The 22290-nt window shown below is 37.8% G+C and overlaps 2 protein-coding genes across 10 annotated transcripts; one reads left to right on the forward strand and one right to left on the reverse strand.

Annotated features, from left to right (window-relative positions):
- Nucleotides 1-407: 407 nt before the first annotated feature.
- On the reverse strand, nucleotides 408-20512 carry LOC107304048. Of its 9 annotated transcripts, XR_005811654.1 has the most exons (8): nucleotides 19776-20512; nucleotides 18858-19151; nucleotides 16627-16749; nucleotides 16492-16542; nucleotides 11197-11280; nucleotides 10515-10558; nucleotides 10244-10414; nucleotides 6955-7694 (listed from the first exon to the last, which is right to left on the reverse strand). XR_005811654.1 is itself a non-coding variant. In XM_040523401.1 (3 exons), exons 1-2 carry the CDS (start codon nucleotides 20447-20449, stop codon nucleotides 18878-18880), a joined length of 948 nt encoding a protein of 315 aa, XP_040379335.1. In that variant the 5' UTR covers nucleotides 20450-20512; the 3' UTR covers nucleotides 16527-16542; nucleotides 18858-18877. The 9 variants fall into 9 exon arrangements, 3 of the variants coding, with proteins under 3 accessions (XP_040379335.1, XP_015691834.2, XP_040379336.1); XR_001550038.2 differs by lacking the exons at nucleotides 6955-7694; nucleotides 16492-16542; nucleotides 16627-16749; nucleotides 18858-19151; nucleotides 19776-20512 and adding exons at nucleotides 408-948; nucleotides 6618-6652; nucleotides 11399-11545; nucleotides 11617-11848 and having other exon boundaries at nucleotides 11197-11273; XR_005811656.1 differs by lacking the exons at nucleotides 6955-7694; nucleotides 16492-16542; nucleotides 16627-16749; nucleotides 18858-19151; nucleotides 19776-20512 and adding exons at nucleotides 408-948; nucleotides 6618-6652; nucleotides 11399-11545; nucleotides 11617-11848.
- Nucleotides 15969-18418, forward strand: LOC102715569 (protein ALTERED XYLOGLUCAN 4-like). The gene is made up of 4 exons (XM_015836004.1): nucleotides 15969-16206; nucleotides 16721-16841; nucleotides 16938-17013; nucleotides 17645-18418. Exons 1-4 carry the CDS (start codon nucleotides 15969-15971, stop codon nucleotides 18416-18418), a joined length of 1209 nt encoding a protein of 402 aa, XP_015691490.1.
- Nucleotides 20513-22290: the final 1778 nt, after the last annotated feature.

Below are 22290 nucleotides of genomic sequence, written 5' to 3' on the forward strand. Positions count from 1 at the left end.
TCTTCAGATCCGTGCATGCCGATTCTGTCGATTGTCATCGACCCCAGAATTTTTTAAAATGTTTTTAATAAATAATTTTCACCGCTCCCTAAACCTTAAACTTCCCGTCCCGAAGCTAGTCACGTTAAGGGCCTTGAAGAAAAAGTCAAAGAATTGAATTTGTATTAAAACTATTTGGTTCGTGGAAATGGAGTAGGTCATCTTGAGAGAGGGGAGAACTCAGAGAGATCAAACTAGTGGGTCATCTATCTATCTATCTATCTATCTATCTATCTATCCTATCATATCCTATCCTATTATAATACAAAGACAGTCTAAAAAGGAGGCTCCACGTTCGCTCTAAGGGCTAGAAATTTCCCTGTTAATCGAAGAAAAATAAGAAAAAAAAATAAATAACCATTGGATTGTGATAATCTCTATCGATGATTGTGATTTAATAAGCTGAAAAATCTGGTGCGCCGATTGTACATGAGATAAATATAACATATTAACTAACTTAGCTCTAACTAACTCCTCGATTAGCTCTAACTAACTCATCACATGTTCCGTACGTGAGACCTCCATAGAGACTCACGCATGCACGTATCTGTTTGTTTTTCAAGTTAGATACCGGATGGGACTACTATGAACGAATTGTAGTCTGGTCCGATTAGAAGTTAAAAAAGCACTATAAAACAACAGTCTCGATTACTTTTTTCCTCATCAACTCTCATTAGGCGTAAACCAGGTCGTCAAATCTTCGCGGCATAGAGCAGGTTCGGCTATTGCGCCAAGCAATCAAACACTTTGATCACCAGGTCATCAAATCTTCACGGAGTAAAGCAGGTTCGGCTATTGCGCCAGGTAGCCAAACACTTTGATCGTAGCAGCCAAGCTACAGGTGATTATCTAAGCCTTCTTTCAGCGTCAGATACCTGATATGTTTGTCCATGTCTCCTTCTTATGTTCCTATTTACATATTGATTAAAAAATCATTAGCAATATAATAATTATGATTATCTTTTTTATTATATTAAAGGCAAAATAGTTATGGCATACAAGAAGTTAAGTGAGCTAACAACTAGGGGACAGACATGGAACATCAAAGTTAAAGTCATGAGACTGTGGGATTCAATAAATTTGGTAACATACGAGCATATGATATTGCTGGACGAACAGGTTTTTTTCCCTTCTCTTATGTAAACAATCAATTTCGCATATTTTACCAAAAATACTAATTGCATCCCTATTTTATCCATAGGGAGATGTTATTCATGCAACTATATGGAAGAATTTGATAGACAACTATAGAGAAAAGATCAAAGAGAGTTCAATCTATATATTCAATAATTTTAAGGTTCAAGAGTCCCAAAGATATCGTCCAGTAGACAATGACCTTAAAATTACTTTCCTCTATAATGCGAAGGTCAAAGAAGTCAAAGAATCAGTTGAATTTTTTTCTGAAATATTACTTTGACTTTGCTACCATCGACACATTACAAGATCGAGCAAATAAAGATCAACATCTATCAGGTAAAATATATTATATATGTGTTTATTTTAAAAATATGGTATTGCCAATACTTAATTTTGAATCTCTTAAATATTGCGAATGTTATTGGACTTCTTACACAAATGGAACCAATTGAAACAAGGATCACCAGGAAAAACATTCCTAACCCACGACCTACATAACTTCGCGAGATTGAACTTCTACTATTAGGGTGAATATTTATGTCCATGTATTTACTTAAGCATTACAATCTATTCCCACAATAGTGAAAATTTTCTTTTTGTTGATTGAAAATTTCAGGGGGGAGAAGATCAAGTTAACATTTTGGGGGCAATTGGCTCGATATTTTAGCGAAGACATAATTGGCAATCAAACGGTGGTTATTGTAACATCAACAACAGTCCAAGAATATATAGGTAAGAACAAAACTCTAAAAGTCAAAATTGGTGTTTCTATTTATATAAAACTAACCAGCAAGTATTATTATATAGGTTTGTCTTTGAGATCAAGTAGTTCAACAAGAATATATACAAATTTGGACATAAATGAGACATGGACACTTATTGATAGGTACATGTTATTTCAATACTTATTTTTTAATAATGGTACTCAAAGCCTACTTTGTTTAAAATCTGTATGTCTTATAGGCATTCGTCCGATGAAACTGTTTCAAAAATGATGGAGGTAGATAAAAGTACACAAGGGACAATGGAGGAACAAATGTTCTACAATAGGAAAAAACTAAGAGACATTACAGAAATGCGGCATGGTAAACCACACAGTCAGGTAATAGTAACATCATTCAACCTCTCCTATAAAATATTTATCTTCATATTTTTGATATTGAAAAACTATATCTATCATTTAGTAAATTATAAAAATGTGCATAACTTGCAGGAATTTGTGTTTACATCAATTGTTACGATTGATCAAGTACATGAAAATATTCAGTGGTGGTACATGTCTTGCAATGTTTGCAACAAAATAGTTATAAAGAAAACCGACAAATACCATTGCAAGAACTGCAATAAGTATCCAGATAATACAATACCTAGGTAAGAAGGCTTCATTGGTGAGAAAAACAATACTTATTTGACAATTTATTTCTTTGCACTAGCAACAATTATATTTATGTGTTAGGTACCGGTTACGACTCCAAATAAGTGATAATAGCACATCTACCAGTTGCACAATTTTTGATGATGTCGCACAAACCCTGCTACAGACACCCTGTATCATCATTGCTCAATTCACTAGATGGAAAGTCAGACGATATTCCTAAGATTATTCAACAACTATGTGGAAAAGAACTCGTCTTTAAGTTCAAGCTCAATGAACAAAATATGACCGAAGGCACACCGAACTATGTGGTTAAAAGAACACTTGTGCCTGATTATAAGCTTGAGAAGCAATATATAATTAATAAATGTGAAGAGGCAAGTGATATTCCCCAATAAATGACAACTACTGATTTGTACAATGAGAAAACTTGAATTTGTTAATATGCTTGCACATTATGATTTATAGCTTGAGTTTTTTTTTCATATGTTTTCACATTATGATTTATAGGAGCTAATGGACGATGAGGTGGATAACATACTAAAACAAGATAGATGTACCCCAGGAGAGAGTGATCAACAGGTAAACATATAACACATATACTCCTTTATTTGTAGTATTATAAACACACGACACATATTTCATTGCCTTTGCAGGAACAAACCGACAATGATTCTCCTAAGAAAAATAAAGCAAACTCGCTGCTACCAGTGAAAGAAGAACCAGAGGATAGTGACCAGAAAATCATGGACGAAGATGAGTTCACTTCATCGGATAAACCACCCAGTTGCAAAAAAGTAAGACGCATGACATATGTGATAAAAGATGATTCAGAAGATGAGTGCAATGAATCAAGTACGACAAAAGGTGCAAATGCAAAAGTTCGCAAAGAGGTAAAAGGTGCTTATACAAAATCCACAAAGGCAAAGATCAAAAGAGATGACAAGGAAAACACAAATGCAAAACGTCAGAAAGCATCGGTTCAGTCAGATGATAAAGCAAACAACAAAAGGCCTCAGAGGACAAGGAAAAGTAATCCTAGATATACAAACAACACTTAGAGCTCGCAAGAATAGCTTACAATTATGCTATGTCCAAATAATCTCATAGTTAATATTGATATTTTAGATGTATATATTTAAATAGTAAATTATAGTACGTTTGTAGACTAAATGCGTTATCAAGTTTTTTTATAGAGAGTGAACAACTTAAGGCAGGAATAATATGCCTCATGCATAGTAATATCTATACAAGTACTCGATATATTTCTGACGTGGGCCTCATGTCTATAGCCATCAATAGTTACTACTAGATGATATTGTTAGGTCTTTTCACATATATTTTTCATACCGACATGTCTATAATCGATGTGTAAAAAAGTACTACAGTTGGAAACCTTCTATAGGTGAAAGAAGACATGAACATGTGTTACAGAAAGATTGGACACCGCGTATGATTATCATACAAAATTTAAATTTTTAATATTAAATTTAAAGCTGAATTTTAGATTGCTAAGAACAAGTATATAAAAATTATATTTATAATTTATTTCATTTACAAATATATCTTTTATTTTTTTATATAGTGACAGAGAACCTAGGAGAGAATAGAAATAAAATTATGTACAATGGATACACGCTGAACTACTGGAGCCAGTGACTGGAGAAGATATCTAGTATGTTGTGGACCCACAACTACTTTTTTTTTTCTGACGAAGATAGCCCCCCACCTACCTTTTAATGCTGATGTGTGCTCTCTCGCTGCTAAAATAAATTAACTTTTTAGTTTTTAGACAAAATGTTTGACTCTTCATCTTATTTAAAATATTTTTATGATTAATAATTTTATTTTTATGAGATAATAAAACATAAATAGTACTTTTTAAAAAAATTTAAAATTTTTCCAAATAAGACGGATGATCAAACGCTCGATAAAAAAATTAGTTTTTTTTACGGAGGGAGTACTTGATTTGTGTCCATCTGAACATGTTGTCCCAGAGTAATTGTATTTGTTTTTCCAAATTTGTTGTTTAATACTACGTAATAGAATAGTAAGGTCCCACTTATTAGAGAGAGCTAGCTTTGATTAGACCCAGCAGAGCACAGTGGTCTCTGTCCTTGCACGTCGCTGCTGACACGGTGGCTTCCGGTAGCATCTCTGTTTCACGCCCTTTCACAAAGGACCAGAAAAACATGCATGCAACGACCTCCTTTTGACCAAAAGATAACTTTAGGTCCAGATTTCAACTTTGGGATTTAGAAAAATCAGAGAAAAAGAATATATATATATATATATATATATTTATTAATATAAAAAACTCAAACTAAATCCTACATTAATCATAAACAAAAAAACCGATTAGAATACAATTTTGAAATTTAAAATAAAAAATAATATAAAATAGTCTAGGTGTAAATACAATTTAGGAAAAATCAAAATTTTAGATTAAATTCTAAAAATAATTGATACCGAGCAAATAGATATAATTTAGAAACATCTAAATCCCGGTTAAAAATAAGAGAAAGAGCCAACCTATAAAATTTAAATTAACAATTAAAAAATTATTACTATCAACAGAGGAGACCCTACATAGTATGATTTGTAGGGATGCTTACCGCACAATATGAAAAAGAAAAATCTACACCATCATAACATAACATACCCGAATAATAAGGTCTAGATCTGATATAAAAATAAAAATCTAGACCATTAAATCATAATATATCTAGATAAAAAAATTATGTTAACCATCAGATCATAATATATTAAAAATTAACGGTTTAGATTCAATGAAAGTTTATGGAAATGTGACAAACACATAGCCAATGGCTGGAATAAGCACAACATGTAAACGAGAGACAGATACCAGATGATTTTCTATGTTTTTCAGGTCAGAGTTAGATATCGGATGGACATGCTTTTCTCAATCGGACTTGGTAGGGAAAAAAGATACTGGATCGAGTTAATATATGTTTGTAGTTATATCAGACAGATTAGGGCTCTAACATAGATACTACTACAAACGGCTCATAGTTTGATCCGATTACTATCTGCTTGCAATTGGAAGACGTAAAAAACAACGATATAAAAAAACAGCCTTGACTACTTTTTTTCCCTCATCAACTCTCATTAGGCGTAAACCAGATCATCAAATCTTCACGGCAGGTTTGACTATTGCGCCAAGCAAGCCAAGAACTTTGATCAGCTAAGCACTTTTGACTACTCCCAGGATACCGTGGAAACTACAGGGGACTATCTAAGCCTTTATAAATTTTCCCCTGTTAACCATGCTCAGCATGGGGCTGCAAACTCTTATCTATTTTCCTTCCATTCAGTACTGAAATTTGACAAATAACTTCTAAGTATTCTTCCTAAGATGATTTGAATTTTTATATACATGCTTTATTTAAATATTTGCTAACAATTTGTTATAAATCAAACGAAAGACTAAGCATGGCAGCAAGTGGTGACAAGATGGCAGATGTGTCAAAAGAAAATTCGAAGGCAGGAAAAAGAATGATAGAGCAACCTAATCTCAAGAAAACCACAAATCAAGCGAGGACTGTAAGTTATATTGATCATGTTGGTGTAGATGAAATGAAAAGAGAAGCTGCAAAAGTTGCAAGGCAGAAGAGGAAGGCAAAACTTTGTCAATCGAGGGAATCAAAGATGGCAAGGACAGACGTACCCCAAAGCATACAAGGAGCCAGCAACAAAGGCCCTAGCAGCAACACAATTTCCATAGATGATATCAGTCATGTTCATAAAAATGAATTGAGAAAGGAAGCAGCAAGAGTTGCAAGGCAAAAGAGAAAGGAAATACTTTGTGAATTAAGAGAATCAAAGAGGGCAAGAACAGACATAATCCAAAGAGCAAAAGTATCTAGCGACGAAGCCTCCAGTAGCAGCACAGCCACTAAACACAAAATATGGAACTTTGGGAAACCGACATGTATATGTCAACACAGCAATGCGATTATGTGGTATGAAGAAAGATTAAATGCCAGTCAGCAAGCCAAAGTACCTACTTTTGGAATATGTTGTAAACAAGGGAAGATCAGTTTACCTGCATTAAAAGAGCCTCCACCTTATCTCAAGAATCTGTTGACAGGCAAAGGAAGGGATTCAAAAAACTTCCGAGAAAACATTAGGTCTTATAACAACATGTTCTCATTCACATCAATGGGAGGAATTGTTGACAAAGAAATAAACAAAAGAAAGGGACCATATGTTTTTAAAATGCACGGACAGAACTATCACCACATTGGAACACTTCTACCCAAAGAAGGCAGTAAACCTCGCTTCGCGCAACTGTACATCTATGACACTGCAGATGAGGTGGCCAATAGGATAAGTGCATCAAGAAGCAATGACACAACTGCAGCAGTTGACCCTATCATCGTTTCAGAACTGCAAAAAATGCTAGATGACAATAATATATTGGCAAAATCATTCAGAATGGCAAGGGATAGGTTCCAAGAAGATGACTACCATGATTACACACTAAAGTTGATAAGTAAAAGGGGGCAGCATGGAACACATGGCTTGCCATCAGCTTCTGAAGTTGCAGCCTTGGTTGTAAAAGATCCGACCGATGAAAGCGAAGGACGCGACATCATTGTCGAGTATAAAGATATGATGCCTCAAAGGATATCAGAAATCCATCCAAAGTTCATGTCCTTACAGTATCCATTACTGTTCCCATATGGAGAAGACGGTTTTACACTAAAAATACCATATCGAACAAAAGATGGTGCTACATACACTAGGGAATATGTAACTATGCTTTAATACTATGCTTACTACTTGCATCAACGCCAAGACCAATCAATGTTGCTATTGATGAGTGGTCATCTAAATTTGCAATTCTGGGTTGACGTATTTACATGCATTGAGCAGACCAGACTAAATTGGATTAGGCATAATCAAGGAAAACTAAGAACTGAACTTTACAGTGGACTGCATGATGCGATCGAGCGAGGGGACACGAGAACTGAGCAAGTTGGGAAAAGAATAATATTGCCGTCAAGTTTTACAGGAAGCAGAAGAAACAAGGCTCAAAACTTCCATGATGCAATGGCAATCTGTCGTTGGGTTGGGTATCCAGACATCTTTACAACATTCACGTGCAATCCAAAATGGCCTGAGATCCAATACATGTTAGACGAAGCAGGAGGAGGTCAAAAACCAGCAGATCGACCTGATATAGTAAATAGAGTCTTTATGATAAAATTGAAGGAACTAATGAGAGATATAAAAGAAAAGAAGTACTTCGGTGAGACTGCAGCAAGTAAGTGCCATGTACTATGATCCCTGAATAACTACTCAATGGATTTACATGAATGTTTCTTTAAAAAATATTCGACTAACATATGCGAAACACAAATGCAGTCATCTACACGATAGAGTTCCAAAAAAGGGGGCACCCACATGCACACAAACTAACATTTCTCAAGGACAAAGACAAATGCCCAGAGCCATCGCAAATTGACAAAATAATTTCCGCCGAGATCCCAAAAGAGGAGGACGATAAGGCTATGATGGCGTAATGGAATTCATGATGCATGGACCATGCGGAGAGGCAAATGTCAATTCACCGTGCATGATAGACGGTAAATGCACCAAACACTTCCCCAAACGATTCAATGAAGAGACAACAATCGATGAAGATGGCTATCCAGTTTACAGGAGGAGACGGAATGGGATTGAAGTGGAAAAGGGAAGAGTCTCCCTTGACAACATACATGTCGTGTCGTACAACAGAAATCTACTGATCAAGTACCAAGCTCATATCAATGTCGAGTGGTGCAACAGGTCAAGATCAATAAAATATCTATTCAAGTACATCCACAAAGACGATGATCATGTGACAGCCTTACTCAAGAAAAGCGATGCATCAAACGATGTTGACGAGATCAAAAAATACCTAGAGATGAGGTACATATCAGCGACTGAGGCATGCTGGAGGATTTTCCAATTTGACCTACAATATCGAAATCCGCCGGTTGAGAGGCTATGTTGTCATCTAGAAAATGAGCAACAGGTCATATTCCCAGATTCAACCGACCTAGACAAGATAGTAAGAAGAGAATCACTGAAAACTACTAAATTTACAGAGTGGATGCAAGCAAATCGAGAATATGAGGAAGCAAGAGAATTAACATATGCAGAGTTCCCTTCAAAGTTTACATGGAAGAGCAATGAAAAGAAATGGAGAAAGAGAAAACAAGGCTTTGCAATTGGAAGAATATATTATGAGCATCTAGCAAGTGGAAAGAAATACTATCTACGAATGCTACTGAACACTGTGAAAGGATGTAAAAGTTTTGAAGACATCAGGACAGTGGATGGGGTTGTCCACCCAACATACAAGTCTGCATGTGAAGAGCTAGGATTTCTTGACGATGACAATGAGTGGATCGAGTCCATCAAAGAAGCGTCCAACAAAGCGTCTGGCACACAGCTGCGACAGCTATTTACCACCATACTGTCACATTATGAGGTAACAAACCCAAAGAACCTATGGGAATTAGTCTGGGAAGCTCTGTCCGAGGACATGCAGTACAAGAGAAGAATAGTCTTAAACTTTCCAACACTACAGCTAACAGAATCACAGAAGAAAGCTTATGCTCTGATTGAAATAGAGAAACTAATGCGACAAGTAGGGAAATCATTAAGGGACTACCCAGACATATTACTACCAAATGTCGTCGATCTAGAGGAACTTGGCAACAGACTTATAAACGAAGAACTTAACTACGACAGAGACGAAATGAAGGATGAGCACCTCGCTATATTAAACACCCTTAACACGGATCAGAAAAAAGCCTTCAATGCGATAATGCAATCTATCAACGGAGGACTTGGAAAACAGATATTTGTGGAAGGCTACGGTGGGACAGGGAAAACGTACCTATGGAAAGCAATCACGACAAAACTACGATCCGAGGGAAAGATAGTCCTTGCAGTCGCTTCATGTGGCATTGCAGCACTTCTGCTCCAAGGTGGGAGAACAACGCACTCAAGATTTCGCATCCCAATAAAGATCATAGAAGAATCAACATGCGAAATCAAGCAAGGAACCCATCTAGCTGAACTACTAAAGAGGACATCACTGATACTCTGGGACGAGGCTCCAATGGCAGACAAACATTGCTTCGAGGCATTGGACAGAAGCCTAAGAGATATACTGAGATTTACTAATGAAAACAACAACGAAAGGCCATTTGGCGGTATGACTGTCGTATTGGGCGGAGACTTCAGACAGATTCTCCCAGTGATTCCAAAAGGAAGGAGAGAGAATATAGTGAACGCCTCAATCAAACGCTCATACCTCTGGAAACACTTTGAAATTTCAGCCTCACAGAAAACATGCGGCTGAGCCGCATGTCCAATGATCCACTACAGAAGGAAAAGGTTGATGAATTCGCTAAGTGGATGCTAAATATTGGTGACGGAGCATCAGCTTCAGATGAAGGAGAGGAATGGGTAAAAATCCCAAGGGATATCCTTCTACAAAAAGGAGAAGACCCAAAAGAAACAATCGTCAAAACCATCTATCCAGACTTGCTGGACAATTACCGTGAAAGAGAATTTCTAGAGGAAAGAACCATCCTATGCCCAAGAAACGATACCGTCCAAGAGATCAATGACTACATAATGAACCAAATACAGGGAGAAGAAGTGACATACCTAAGTTTTAACACCGTGTGCAAAGCGATGACAAACAACACCAACATGGAGCACATGTATCCTACCGAGTTCCTCAATACCTTAAGGTTCCCTGGAATACCAAACCACGAACTGAAGCTTAAAGTAGGCCTGCCGGCCATGCTACTTCGTAATATCAATCAAACTGCAGGCCTATGCAATGGCACAAGAATGACAATCACACGGCTAGGTAAGAAATACATCGAGGCACAAATCATAACAGGGACACACGTAGGTGACAAGGTATACATACCTCGGATCATAATGTCACCGAGCGACACCAACTGGCCGTTCATCCTTAAAAGAAGACAATATCCTCTGTCAGTTTGCTTTGCAATGACAATTAACAAGAGCCAAGGCCAATCGCTCAACAAGGTTGGCCTATATCTGTCTAAACAAGTCTTCTGCCATGGGCAGCTATACATAGCATTCTCTAGAGTGACAAATCGAAATGGGCTGAAGGTACAGATCGACGACTCAGACCGTCCCGAAGAAGACGCCGCCAGAAACATTGTGTACAAGGAGATCTTCTAACTATGAACTATAATTTTTTTTATGATGTTCAAGTTTAGAGACAAATGGTGTATTCAGTAAGATTTATTTGATAAGAACTCCTCTTAATCATAAACAAAGCTTGCTTATTCATACATAAAACAATGATCGTTTCATTCAAAAACCATATTTGAAAATTGACTTACTGTTCTCAAACATGTACTAAGTAATATAGACATATGTTTACTATGCTGTTTTCTACAAGCATAACAAGAACGTACACTCGATAATTATGTATATACTATTAAGAAATCCAATTATTCGACAACAACCAGTAAAACTATTTTTACAATAAAAGTTAATTTATAAGCAAAAATCTCTATTAGCCGCATCTTGCACGGTCGAATGGCCATAAAGCAAAAAAAAAACCCTTCAGTCCTTACCTAATGGACTGATTATTTGATCCGTGATGAGCCCTCCACCATCGATCAGATGCTGCTGCACATCAGTAGTTGTAGACCTACATCCTCCGATGTAAAAAAAAAACATCATTTTGGCAGAGCAAATAGATCAGACCACAAATCTAGATGGAAGATAAGAGACATAAATGGTAAGCAAGGATGGGAGCTGGCCACCATGGAGTACCGGTTCACCATCAAGAATGGTCACTTCGGTAACCAGATCGACAGCCTTCACTCGTAGCCCATGTCGCAGATCTGCAACTAAAATCGATCGGTAGCTACATAAACGAATCTGACCCTAGAAGCACCTCAAGATCTCCAGCACAAAAACCTGTAGAGGGATTACAATGGCTGAGGTGAATCTTAGGGGGGCGGCAACTCATGGATGGAGAAGGCACTGACCTGCTGAACTCAAGGAGATCGAGAGGAAAATCAATAGGCAAGAGGAGGTTGGAAGAAAATAATAGAAGTGAAGAAGTGAAGGTGACGCTCAACCACAAAATCATTCTTTTATTGCCTCAAAGCATTCAATGGTTCAGCCTCTAATAAATGCATATTACATAATGAAACTAAAACTTAACCAATGATACCTCCGTCCCTAAAAAATATATATATAACTTCTTATTTCTGCATCCAACATTCGAGCACTCCATCTTATTTATAAATTTTATATAAAAAAATAAATAATTGTCACGCATAAAGTATTATTCATGTTTATCATCTAATAACAATAAAAATATTATTTGTAAAATTTTCAAATAAAACGAAGAGTCTAACATATCCAAAAAGAAAAAAATATACGCAGATGAAGTATAAAAGAAATGTCTCTCTTAATTATTAATTTATAATTATGTAATTTGGATAATAGATGTTTAAAACTGAATTTAAACGGTGTTTACTACGAAATACATACACGGGGATACAAACGGATAACACACTCGCAAACGAAAATGGTAATTAATACATGTGAGGCTGTTTAAATATTGAAGAATGTTTTATTTAATCATCAAATTTCCATGTTTACAACGAATCTGTATTTGTTCAAAGTAAAACTAGAGATATAAACAGACGATGCACCTGCAGATGATTGTTTTATTTAATTATTAAATAACCATGTTTGTAAATTACGCATCTGTTCCAACTAAAATTAATATAATTTAATGTAGCAAATGATCATAATTACATTTATTATTATATATACATAAAGAAAATTACATTACAAGCTAGCTGCGCAATTGTGCGGGTTAAAGACAGCCCGAAAACGAGGCTCCACGTTCACTCTGAGGCCTAGAAATCACCACGTTAATCGGAGAAAAAGGAAAAAAATGTGAACCGTTAGATCATGGTGGGTGCATATTATAACGGTGTAGATTAATCGAAGACTACAAATTACCACGTTAATCAGAGAAAAAGAAAAAAATACGCACCATTAGATCATGGTGGGTTCAGATTATAACAGTGTAGATTAATCGGAGAAAAAGAAAAAAATATACACCATTAGATCATAATATATCTAGATAAAAAAATTAAATAACATATACAAAGATTTACTAATTAAAAAAAATCCGAGTAGGGACTAGACAGTTTGCACCAAAATAGATAGAATGAGCACGGATTAGCGAGCGGCATGGCCATCGTTGATGCCACCATGGGCGCCACACGTTTGTACTAAGTTAATTCAATTTTAATTAATTATTACCTCCGATAAAAAATAGATTATTTAGAATAATATTTGATCAAACTTATAAACTTCTAAATATCCATAATTCCTTAAATATTTAATTTAAATATAAGACAACTGATACGCATAGATTCTACTGGAAAAGTATTATTATAATATCCCAAATTTATTACATTTTAGAAATTACCACGTTAATCGAAAAAAATTGCGCTGTAAGATCATGGTGAGTCTAGATTATAAGATTGGTAGCTATAGTTGTATAAGAAGTACAATTATATATTTAGAAATAGAAAATAATATATTTCTAATAGCATAAGACCAGATCAAGTCTTAATTTTAACGTTTGAGATCCATCCATATATTACAATATATTCGAGTTGTATGGCTAATATAGAGTAGCAATAGGACACAATAATGCCAGATTTCCCTCCCTAATAAATACCAAGCAAACTCAATAAGACTATAGTCGGATCAGCCAAATAGATCAGCTAGCGAACAAAATTGTGAAAGAACAAATCTCTTCAAGGCGCTATTGTCGCTGGATTTGATCCTTTCAAAGTGCTATTGTCATAGGATTTCACCTTTTTCCATTTGTTTTCTTCCTCTCACAAAAGCCTTTTTGTGTGTTATAGCCCATCGATCTCTCTTATTTCTCTTATTTCCTGTTTAGATATTAAAGAAATTTTGTACCATATATATCATTACCACGCTCTAATTTACCATGTTAATTAGAGAAAAAGAAGAAAAGTCTTATATTGTTAGATCCCGGTGATCCCATATTTAACGACTAGGATCTAATAGTGTTGAGTGAGTTTAAGGGGTGATAGTTCACAGATTCTCACACGTAGCTATGGTTCCAAGCTTACGATACACCACAACACAATTAACATATGTTTAAATAACAAATACAAATAGAAAAATATTCAGTAGAATTATACCTAAATAGACAACAATTAAGATAAGTAAACAATCACATATTTTAGAGATTAAAGATTGAAACAAATATGAGTAAAACATAAAATGACTTAAATCTACCGCGCAAATGCGCAGGCCAACCTGCTAGTTTGTATTAAAACAGAATCATTGGCATCCAGTGGGTCATCTTTTATTTAGGAAGTATTTTTTTAAAAAAATGACAAATTTGTAAACAATAAATAATTTATGAATAAAATCTTTATATGTGTTCATAATGATCTAAAAGTCAAAACTGAAAAATAAACTACAATGAGAAAACCTTAGAATCAACTCTAAATTTTAAATTCAAATTTTAAATTTTACCTTATAAGCATAAACAAATCTTGATTAACCATGAGCAAGCCTTATTAAAGCGGAGCGGCAGGGCAGAGTTTCTTAGGATGTCGTTTGGTTCGTGGACAAGGTGGTTTGGACCCATTCCTGAATTGTAGGATAAGTTGATTCCATTTTTCATTTTGTTTGGATGGATATGTTGGACTATGTTTTTTGTTTGGTGGGAGAAATAAGATGAGATGAGTTAGACCTGTTTTTTGTTTGATTGAAGGGATTGAATGAGATAGAGGTTCCCTCTTATATCCAAAATAAAATATTAAATACTAGGATCCATATATGAATAACCTAAACTAATTAGATATATATTTATATAAGTAATATATTTTAAATAAATTTAATAAATAAAATGAACACCCTCTCTATGGGTCATGGTCACCCTGGGTGATCCGTCCCACCGTTTCAGTGGAATATGTTGGATCTGAATCTGAGAGAAATATTTCTCTCCTGAATCCAACCTATCTCACTCATCCACCAACCAAACAGGGCCAAGGTCCATCCAACCTATCTCACTCGTCAACCAACCAAACAGGGCCAAGGTCCATCCCTAAATCCAAACATAATCTTAGAGCGCGCTAGAGAGCATCGAGGTATTTTAATACAGAAGCATCCGGGCATAGAACAACCCGAATGGCACCACACGGACTCATCATCGGTGAAGTCCCATCTTGCACCGGGGCAATGCGACAACCCTCGGTAAACTAGTGCCTAGATAGCAGTTTCAACGCTACGCTTTGAACAACGTTAGTTCATATAGTAGTAGTGTATTACCTCTGATTTTACGAGTTCATTTTGAATAACTCCTTCCAGTTGGCATGCAGTGTTGCAGGTCAAAAGGAGCAATACCCAAGGAAAAAGAAACACAAAGCCAATAGCGTCATTACTTTACCATGCAACCACCAATGCAGCAAACTGAATTTTCTTGCAGGGACCTCTAAAATGTAACGAGAACTTCACACCAATTTTTATTTTTCTTCTCAAAGACCTCACCTACTAAAAATCCCCCAGTTTCGACAATACTGACTTGCACTCTTCAGTATTCACTGCTCCAGCATCTAACATTGCAACAAAATGACAGAAACAGAGTGCAGCAAGGGGAATCAATTCCAACATTCAGTCCCTTGCAAGCAAGTACTAACACTGGTGTTCATGGATACTTTTAGCTTGGCTTTTAAGAAATTGCACACTGATCTCTGGGGGGCTGCATTCAGCACTGTGAGATCTCAATATGTCGAGAGAAATTTCACATGCACTCGGTATCCAAGACTGAAAATACCTAGGCGAGTATAAAATAGACGTTCTGATTGATTCCCAAGTGATCAGAAGCTTGAATCCATCTTATTCTATCATACCATCGAACATGGTGTAAGGCTCTGAGCCCACCGTAAGAGCGAGTATAATAGTAGATTACAAGCTGATTATAAGCTAATGTGGATAAGCTGATTATAAGCTAATGTGGATGAGAGATGGAATGAAAAATAATTAGGGTTAGATCTTATGCAAGAGCTAACTCCACACATACTCCAATGGGAAAGTCATTAAATTCATAGGTAAGAAAAAGAAATAAAAGATAAAAAATTAAAGGTAACCTTATAACCAATCCATTATATGTGTTAGCTCTAACATAAGCTTATAACTAGCAAGTTCGCTCTACTATTAAACCAATGAGGAGTATCAGTCAACTTTACCATGATGCAAATTTGCATACGTGGGCACCTCTCTTGCCCTCATGTCCCTTCTATAAATAGGTGATGCCAACTGGTTTACCATGACGCAGTATAGCCTTATGCTCATGGTCATGGGTAAGGGTAAATCTTCATCTCAGAGTCTCCATGGCCCAAATTACACTCAAAATGCTAGCGAAGCATTTCCCTGTGGAAGGAAAACAATAGCAATGATGCTGCTCTCACTGCTACTTGTGCTTGTTCTTTCAGCATATTATCCTGAGCAGATTTTCTGGTACTCTCCAATGCCAAAACACATCTATCATCAGACGGCCATCAACCGTATGCTCTCTAACTCTCCCTTTTTTATGCAAAACTGTCATTACAGTTACATTTCGTGCGTTATTTTTGTAGCATCGGTCGAGTTCTTCGAAAGTTTATTGCCCATCGACATTTGGAATATTTATGTGTCAGATTTAGCCCCACCCCCTCCCCTCCCCTCCCCCAAACACACAGACACAGTCCCCCCCCCCCCTCTAAGTCACTGCTGTTCAATACCAACTTAAATTTCAGTTTCATGGAAAGTTAAATAGTATTGTAGAGAATCGTGTGGTTTGAAATGCTTACCAAGCCTGTCTGTCTCTGTAGTTTTGAATGCTTTCTTACCTTTCAGATAATCTACATATTATATTTCAGAAGAATATAAGATTAGCAGTTAGGAAAAGATATAAGCACCAAAATAAATAAAAAAAGAAAACACACCTTCTGTCTGGCTATGGAAAATCCTAATAGTATCAAGAGCAACAAACTTGTCTGTCCAAGAAATTCATGTACTGATGATTTTGTCTTTATTTAGGTCCTGACGACAATGCAGAAGACTGCAATCTGTTCAATGGAACATGGGTTAGGGATTTTGGAGGGCCGATTTACACTAACACAACCTGCCCAACGATACCAGAGTCAAAGAACTGTGGAAAGTATGGAAAACAAATGGATTATGTGAACTGGAGGTGGAAACCGTATGGTTGTGCCATGGAAAAATTCGAACCCCATCTATTCTTGACTACTGTCAGGGGGAAGGCATTGGCTTTTGCTGGGGATTCAATTGCACGGAACCAGATGGAATCGCTGCTTTGTTTACTGTCTCAGGTGAACACCTTGTGTGTTAGTTCTCCTAAATGTGTAACCAAAAGTAGCACCTATATCACTAGTGACACCCCCACAATATCTTGCTTTAAATTATAATTCTTTTGAGTTTTAGGCGCAATTATAGTCAGGTATTAGTTGACAAGTTAAGATGGAAACGGGACTGGAAGAAGAAAAATTGAGCTTCCCCTTCCACTGAATAAACAAAAAGGGAATAACTGCGTAAGATATAGAATACCTTAAACATGCAACTGTTCTGCAGGAGGTCATGCCATGTTAAAGTGATAATTCAAACATCTACAGATCTTTGCATAGCTTCATGGTTTTTTTCGCAGGCTACAATTATGAAATATGGAACAAGAAGCTCAAGGCCTGAAGTTATTTATATTGTTAAATAACGTATATAACAGAATGCTTCCATATTTTCATTTTATGCAAGAAAAATAGGCATGAGTTCAATAAACACTAAATTCACCTTTGTGCTAACAGAAAATTTACACTAGATTCTTCTATTTAATGATTTATCAATTATCATATCATGACAGTATAGTAATTCTACTTCATTTACCATTTTAGAAACTTTATCAGATTGCTTTCATGAAAGACTTTGACACAATTCTACAAGCTTTTCCAGGTAGAAGCTCCAATCAGAGTTAGTAGTGACACCAAAGATAAATTTGTCACCTGGCACTTCCAGTCATATAACTTTACTCTCATGGCACTGTGGAGCAAATTCATAGTAAAAGATTCGGAAAGGCAAATCAATGGCACAGCATTGGGAGAGCACGACATACACTTGGATAAACTTGATCCAATTTTAGCTGCAAACTTACACCGGATCAATATTTTAGTCATATCCACCTCGCGTTGGTTCTTCAGAAAAAATTACCTATATGAAGGTGAGAAACTCATTGGATGCATATATTGTTCTGAGGATAACATCACAAGATTCAGCGTCCCTATGGCTATTCAGAGGGCCTTTCGAACAGCTCTAAATAGCTTGAAAGACTGCCAGGAGTGCACGCTGCAACTGACAGTGGTAAGAACAACAACATCAGCACACTTTGAAAATGGTTTGTGGAATACTGGAGGATCTTGCAATAGAACTGAACCACTGAGAGAGGAAGCAATGGTTGATGAAACTGATTGGGCAATAAGAAATGTACAGGTTGAGGAAGCTGATAGAACACAAAAGAACAGAAGAAAGGGAGGGGTCAAAATAGATATTATAGATATAACCAAAGCTATGTCAATGAGACCTGATGCACACCCAGATATCCATTGGAATAACCAGTGGGTGAATGGTTACAGTGACTGTTCGCATTGGTGTCTGCCGGGACCAATTGATATGTGGAACGAGCTATTGCTTGCTGTGCTTGACAAATATAAGAACAGCTTGGAAGATTAATGACAATGCCTTTTGCCAATCCATCACATCCATAGTGAGTTTCCTTTTACCATGACATATTTATTTTTCTCATTTGCAGGAATTTATGTTAGATTCAGACAATAGGACATATGATCACTGTGGTCAGTGGTGACCTATACACAAAACTGTAAGAGTTATCTATGTTGAAAGCATGATAAAGGATAGGACAAAAAATAAACCCTCGCATCCACCTTTTAACTAATTCATTCATGGGCCAGTTTTTGAAGAAGCAGATTTATGCAGTTTGAAATCACTTCGGATTAGTGAGACCCTATGTGTTACAACATTTTACTAGTTTCTATAACCATTTTGCATTGGCCACTTTGTTAAAACTAGCCAATTTCCACACAAGATATTCAACAGGAAAAAGTGCACAAGGAAATCAGTGTTGACATAGAAACATCAATCTTATGAGTACCTGATGGTGCTCTAGCATGTTCAGCTTGTCAAAATGTTATCATCAAAGTCTTTGGTTGTATTCTCGTTGCTAACAGACGTTTGCAGTAATTCCTTGCTCATCAAGTGCTTGCGTTTTTGAAGGCTAAGCCAAATCAAAATACTGTCAGTCTGGACAATGTTATATCCTGCTTTCCTGTACATGTTGAATGGAACTTGGTCGATTATCCTACAGTGCAGATATACACGCCTGTTGGCATCCATCTTGATAATCAGATCCTCACATGCCTTAAGAAGTTGCTTCCCAATTCCTCTCCTAATGGGAACAAACAACAGACAAGACAATTAGAACAATGTATAACCACATAATCAAAATGTTATATCCATTAACTAACTACTCCAACGGCATAAAACCATAAGTTTTCACAACCGACTCATAATCTACACAAAAGCACTTCTTTAACCGGGTTTCTGCAAGGAAAATAGGAAGGAGGTACCTTCCTCTAACTGAAAAGAAAACATACTGAATCATTAGAGCACTGCGCAATGTGCACTAGTACTAGCCCGTATGGGTATCTCTCATGCAATTCTTCTGTTTTAGGAATCTGGTACATATAGAACAAATAAATCAAGCTTCATCATTTCAAAAGAATCACACCCTTTTCAAGTAGAATTAAATCATGGTTATTGCATTCAATATGAAAAATGGACGGCAATCTGTATGGAAATAAAGCATTCTACACTATATTTTCCAATTTACCGTGTCCACTTTGTTACTACTTGGAGGCTCAAATTATTTAGTGCATATGCAATAATCCGCAGAAAATGGAGGGCTTGATCCAACACAGGTACGCAACCATGCTGCTAAGGAAGTTCCACTGGCAATCACTTCTTAGTGCACAGTGCACCGAAAATCTATCTGCATAGCCTTTTCCATTACCTCCTCAACGACGTCTTGACAGTCATGTTGCAAATGTACGGGAACTCAAGCGGCGGCGTGGGCGTCGGCGGGGCCCCGGGCGCGCCCATCGCGTCCAGCGACACCTCCGCCGTGCACGCCATCTCCCCGTAGTCCCCATCGCCCTCATCCCCCTCCCCCTCCTCTTCCACGTCTCCCGTGGCGGCGGGCCGGTAGTAACCCACGAGCACGGCGGCGTGGGGCGCGAGGCCGCGGCGCTCGTAGAGGTAGCGGCGGATGACGAACGCGAGGAGCTGCTCGTACCTCTGCGCGGGGGCCCACCTGACGTTCTCGGCGAAGGACGAGGCGAGGAGGCGGACGAGCGAGTCGGACTCGTCGTCGTCGGCGGGGGTGAGGGCACGCACGGTGAGGCGGCCGTGCGGGAAGGAGTGCGCGTAGCGGAAGGCGGCGAGCTCGTCCAGCTGCGACAGCGCGCGCGGCGAGAGGAAGACGCCCCCTCCTCCTCCTCCTCCTCCTCCTCCCCCCGCGACGACGCCGCCCCCGCCATCGCCCTTGGAGGCCGCGGGGCGCGCGAGGCGAACGCGGCGAGGCGAGCGGCAGGGGGAGTAGGAGGAGAAGAGGAGGTGGTGCGGGTGCCTGGGGGCCGCGGGGGAGACGGGGAGGAGGAGCAAGGCCGCGGCGGACGCGGCGGCCATGGCCGGCGCGGAAGTGGAAGTAGTAGAGATTAGAGGCGATTTTTTTTATACGGGTCCACGTGGATAAACGTCAACTGTTCGTGAAAATTTCGCGTTGTCACCTTGCAGCTTGCATGGGCAGCAGCAGATGCTCTGAATCTTCTGAACCTTCTCTGCTCCACACAACGTTCGGAACTCACAGCCGTTCGGTTGCACAACCTGCAAAAGCATAGGAGTACTACGAGACCGAGACTCTGAAGCAGGGTTTGCGACTGTTTATATCATGATTATCTTGATAACCTCGTGTCCGTTTTAATCTTAAGAGCCTCTCGGTTTCGACGGATATGAGATTCTGACACAGGGTTTACAGCATCGTTCCATTATACCGTGGCTATTTCGGTAACCTCGCGTACGTTTTACAGCGTCTTACTCTTGAGAGCCTCTCGATTTCAATAGATATTAGATTCTGACCTTGACAGTATCCTCAATATTACGTCATGGCTATTTCAATAACCTCGTGTCCGTTTTGGTCTTAAGAGTCTCCCGATTTCAACAGATACCGGACTCTGAAGCATGGTTTAGTGTCCGCTTTTTTTGCGTGGTAGTGGTACCTACCAAAATGTGGGGAAACCTGCTGAAGTCTGAATCTTCTGAACCTTCCCGATTCGACACAATGCTCACAATCTTTGTGGCATGCGTAGCACACGAATTCAACCGTGTGCAAGCAAGTAAGAAAGCTTAGCGTGCTTTAGCCCTTAAATCACTTACCCAACAGAGAAAGATCACTAGGAGATCTCAGAAATGCAAAGCATGACTTTGAGGCAGCGCTGTGGCTCGGAAATACAAATGCAAAGCCAGGCGAACTTATCTTTTTCACTTCTTCTGTTTACAAGTCAAAATTTAAAATTTTAATTTTAGAGTTGATTTTAATATTTTTATTATATTTTATTTTTTAGCATTGACTATTTAATCACTAAGAATATATATATATATATATATATATTTTATTTATAAATTAGTTTTCGTTTGTAAATACGCTGTTTTACCATCACCCTAAGCTATTTTTAGCTTAGCTCATTTGGGTTATAGCCCACCTATGCAAAAGCCTATTACTTATCCTAGTTCCAAAAGGACTCTTTTTCAGATACTTCGCGTATACCTATACAAACTAAAAAAACTAAATGCTATTTATTTTTTAAGACTCCAATACATTTGTCCTTGATTTTTCAAATTCTAATATATTTGTCCCCTATTTTACAGAACTCAAATACAATAACTGTTCAAAATAAAATCTTAATGGAACAAATATGAAGAGCTAAAAATGAATGATTTTTTTGGAACGGATGAGTATTTGGTTTACCTAGTTTTGACCAAACCTGATAGGTTACTATCAAAGCTCTTAAGCGTGCGATGCATTCTTGCCGTTGCGGCCGAGCCGATTTGGCTCTCCTCATCACCGGGCAAGCTTTTCCTGGTAGTTATGGACTAGATTGCCATCAAAAGCAACGATTTTATCATCTACTACCAAACACTAAACCTTGCCAGGCAGGACCAACATTTGCTGGCTCAGGCAGTTGGCAACCTGATCACAGGGGTGCTAAACTGCTAGCTAACCACCTACTTCCCCCACGGAATTTCCCCGCTGCTCTGCTCATATACCACCTTACCTTGATACTGTAGAACACGGATTAGTACATATTTGTACATGGCTAAATCAAATCGATCGATTTGCATCCGTATCACTGCTGCCAACTGCAAACCGGACCGGCATTAGTACCCGCATTTTCAGATCAAGAATCCCACCAGCACAATGAGTATCAGTCTCGTCAGACACGTCCCCAAGAATACTGTTCGTGGCTTAT

This window comes from Oryza brachyantha, chromosome 4, assembly GCF_000231095.2.
Source record: "Oryza brachyantha chromosome 4, ObraRS2, whole genome shotgun sequence".
Classification (NCBI taxonomy): domain Eukaryota; kingdom Viridiplantae; phylum Streptophyta; class Magnoliopsida; order Poales; family Poaceae; genus Oryza; species Oryza brachyantha.